Source organism: Priapulus caudatus, unplaced genomic scaffold (assembly GCF_000485595.1).
Source record: "Priapulus caudatus unplaced genomic scaffold, Priapulus_caudatus-5.0.1 Scaffold721, whole genome shotgun sequence".
NCBI lineage: Eukaryota > Metazoa > Priapulida > Priapulimorpha > Priapulimorphida > Priapulidae > Priapulus > Priapulus caudatus.
In genome coordinates this window covers 86,428-90,683 of record NW_014577782.1, presented here as the reverse complement: position 1 = coordinate 90,683, position 4,256 = coordinate 86,428, and the positions used below count along the sequence as shown (strand labels likewise).

At 45.5% G+C, this 4,256-nt stretch overlaps 1 protein-coding gene across 1 annotated transcript in view; it reads right to left on the bottom strand.

The window, feature by feature from the left end:
- Window positions 1-4,256, bottom strand: part of LOC106813065 (lysosomal alpha-glucosidase-like) — a 48,604-nt gene that overhangs the window by 39,849 nt on the left and 4,499 nt on the right. Inside the window, 4 exon segments of the mRNA XM_014817108.1 lie at window positions 1,406-1,480; window positions 1,914-1,926; window positions 2,424-2,569; window positions 2,948-3,662. Coding sequence (XP_014672594.1) covers window positions 1,406-1,480; window positions 1,914-1,926; window positions 2,424-2,569; window positions 2,948-3,622 — 909 coding nt within the window. The 5' untranslated portion in view covers window positions 3,623-3,662.

Below are 4,256 nucleotides of genomic sequence, written 5' to 3'. Positions count from 1 at the left end.
CAAAGTGGGCAAAGTGCGTAATCTCTGACACATGTGAACGAGAAAAAAATGCACAAGAAAAAATACACGAAGGTAATTATTGTTATTGTTCAATGTTATTGTATTTAATTGTTATTGTTATTCATTGTTTCGCCCCGCCGCCCGGCAGGTTTGACACGCGCGTCCCCACATTGATCTTCGCTGATCAGTTTCTGCAGCTGAGCTCCATGCTTCCCTCACACGACGTCTACGGGCTGGGCGAGCGCACAGGCAGTCTCCGCATCAAAACCCACTACACACGCGTCGCCATGTGGTCGCGAGACCAATTCCCACAGTAGGGGCGCAGCCGGCGCCCGCGTCATCACCGTCGTCTGCGAGCCGGCGAACAAATCGCCTGGTGGCTATGGGTCTCCCCGGTTTATTTCGCGTGGCAAGCAGTATGGCAGCAGCAGAGCAGCAGCAGTAGCAGCAGCGCAACAGCAGCAGCACAGCCAGAAAGCAGCAGCAGTCAGCAGCTTTAGCAGCAGCAACAGCAGTAGCGAGCAGTAGTTATCAGCAGCAGCAGCAACAGCAGTTAGGGCAGCAGGCAGCAGTAACAGTAGTAGTATCAGCAGTAGCAGCAAGCGTAGCAGCATGTAGTATTAGCAGTGGCAGTAACACAGTAGCAGCCAGGCAGCAGCAGCAAGTACGAGGCAGCAGTAGCAGCATCAGCAGTAGCACACAGGTCGTGCTGATGTAAGTCGTTAAGATGCGGGATTTTTTTCTTGTGCATTTTTTTCTCGTGCACATGTGTCAGAGATTACGCACTTTGCCCACTTTGATACGTGTCAATGACTCCCAGACTCCTGGCTAGTAGATACATAGAGCAAAACCTTATCTCATAGAAAATCATGTTTATGGCGCCACCACCAGCTGAATGAAAATCATTCTAATCATTCACTTTCAGACTTTGTACTTCTCTCTGTGGAAACCTAGTATGTACGGTACAAGCACAGTAGGAGAAAAGCTACTTTTAGCAACCCTATTACACCCTGACCAGCCAATAGACACCACTGTCGCATAACACAGATGTGCAGGGTGCGAAATTAACGCGAATCCGGAGTCAAATACTCCCTGATTTACTGTCGGACTCCCTGCTTTGACATATGCAAGAGTCCGTGCGACTCACTGAAAATTCTGCTATACTAACTAGTTCGTTCCAGAGCACGGCCTCGCGGAATTACCTATTTTTTCAGAAAATCTTTAATTTTGAACTTCAGACTATGGACTCCCTCATTTTGCTGCGGACTCCCTCTTTTTGAGGGCAGAGAGTCCGTTGGACTCCCTTCTTCAAAAGTTCATTTCTACCCCTGCATGATGCGTGTGCTCACTATAAGCTCATGAGTCAGCCAATGCCCGGGGCTCATTCCCCACGGTAAGCTTGTACCATACTCATCGTCACAAATCTAAAGGGAACAGCCAAAGCTTTCAGCACGAGAAAACATTTCTTGTTCATATATGTCTAGCAAGAGACGAGAGCACTTAAGAGCTTAGTATTGCACGAAGGGTCGTTGTCGTATCAGGTACTACATATATGTACCCGAGGTAGTTTTAGGTTGTTTAGTATTATGTTTATATTTTTATATGAGGTATGTTTAGGGTTAGGGTTAGGGTTAGGGTTAGGGTACACTTCTGTAGTACAAGTCTGGTACACTTTGTGTATACATATATGTACCTCGGGTACATATATATAGTACCTGATACGACAACGACCCCTTCAGCCTTAGTATTGCTATACAGATCCACGTGGCAGATAATGAGATATATAATGCCACAGATTCAACGCTGATGCTATCTATGGTTGCCACGTTCTGTCAATGCTACAGCCAGTCATACTATAATTACTAGGCCGTCAACTTGACCCACATATTGGCGATTGAATATAAGACACTCACTTGAATATTTGCACTGACCACAAGTGCACAAGTGATCACTCTGCGTAATATACTCTAATATACTGTTATAAGAGTGTTTGCACATTCACACTATGTGTTGCACATACCAGCTATAAAGTTATTATCAAAAAAATATCATTATACTAGCTGCAAGCGATTTTGCCCATTGCCTTCTTTGTTTGTTTCTCCCTCCTGTTCAAATACCTTGCCATTGACTTCCTTTGTCAACCACACAGATATGCACATGCTGACACGTTATAAGTGACAAAGAAATAGAGGGAAGGAGAAGAGAGAGGAAGAGAGAGAGAGGGGGAGGGAAAGAGGCAGAGAGCAATGGGAAAGGAGGGAGGAAAGAGATAGCAGAGTGAGGGAGGGCCAGATAGAGGGAGGAAGGGAGAAAGGGAGAGAAAGACAGAAACACACACACAGCAATATAACACGTAGAAAAGAGCAATGGAAAAATATAAAAACACAAATTCAAAAAAATGTGTTAATTAATACATTACTCACAGTGTAGCACCAGTAGTCTTTCTCGTAACGATGATGCTAAAGGGGTTAGCCGTGAAATTTACTGCATAATCCGTTACATCTGCCTTACTGCTAACATCAGGCGTCTCGATCGGCACCTCATATCTCTTTTGCTTCGGATCGAAAATCTGCAAAAAGATGAGAGTTTCGTGTAACCCAGGAACGCAAAAAAAAACTTGTACTGGTCCGGTAAATGTATAGCCTGACATAATGTACATATGAACACACGAACGCATTACTGTTGGTTGCAGGAAATGCAACACACAAGTTGCGCTGGGGTAAAAACAAGGTCGATAAACACAAAGTATAAAACATCAAGGACCCCCTTGTTAGCAACAAAATTCGTATTAACATTTACTTATTTACCGTTGACAGAAACATAGTAAAGTTTGGAGTCTCATAAACACAGTGTGTGTGTAGAGAGTGTGTTGCTCTTCGAAAAAAGAACAATTTCAAGACCACATTTTAAGACTAATTCTCTTTCCGACGAACGGGGGACGACAAACCTTGAAGTGCAGTCGCGTGCGTGATTCCAGCTTCACTTGCAGCTTGAGGCTGAGGATGTCGTCGGGGTAGTACGACGGCACGCCACGCACGAGTTTGGCTTCGTATCCCGTCGCCGTCTCACGAACATCGCTCATCGAATACGACGGGTAATCCTCCGGATAGTAGCAGTACGGTTCAGCCAGCGGAACCTTCCAATGCGAACCGTTCTCCGCCGGCTTCTCGTTGCCTGCAGCGCCATCTGGTATCACCCAGCAGCAGCCGCGCGTCTCGCACTTCTCCTGCGTGACGCCTCCCTCGGGGTAACAGTCGAACTTGAGCGTCGCGGGAACCCACGGGCAGACGGGCGGCGTGCGTTCGTCCCCCTCCTTCGCGTCGCTCGTCATCCAACTAAAGAAGTCGATCTTCCCGGCGTGGAGGTCGTCCGGGTCGTTGCCCGTCGTCGCGCCACGGAGGAAGTTAGTCATGTACCAGAGGAGGTTGAACTGTACACAGAGCACGACGACACCGGTGATCGTGAGCAACAGCGCCAGCACTCTGAACAGGCTCCAGCTACTGCTGCTACGCGGCTTCAGCTGCGTGTGGTAACTCGACGGTCCCTTCACCTTGAGGGAGCACTGGTCGACCTCCACTTCCGACGACGACCGCAGCGGAGCGTACTTGACAGTAGACGCCATGGCGATCGTGCGAACTGTTTACCACGACTGTTAGCACCTACTGAATGCAACGAGAGAGAGAAAAGACGTAAAGATTTTTTCTCATTTTTTTATTGTTAAATCTTTTTGGCATGTATGTGAAATACAAGTGCATGTACTGAAGACGGTCTTTTTCATGGAGAAAAAATCTGATAGATGCAATAGTGTTGAGCAGTAAAAATAATAACATTTCTGAGTGATACAGTACAAAACAATGCATGAACAAAAACTATATGAAGAAGAAAAAATACAAAAATGACTGTACATTCTGTACACACACACGCACGCACTCACACACACATATATACAAATTCAATACATCAGGAGCTTATAAATGGAATTCCATTTATAAGCTCCTGAATACATTACATATATTCATTTAGAATACATCATATTAGATTTATTGTTCTCCTATCTGCTATATGCTATTAAAATTGTATTTTTAACAGAACTTTTTTTAAATGTGCTAAGTGAAGGGCTCTTTTTTGTGTCTAAAGGAAGTCTTTGCGTCAAAGAAGCTAGTAATAGTAATATTATCGACCTGACAATGACAGAGCATACCGGACCTCGTCCTCGTAAATAATAGTAGAGGGGGATGGTGGGGGATGGTGGGGGA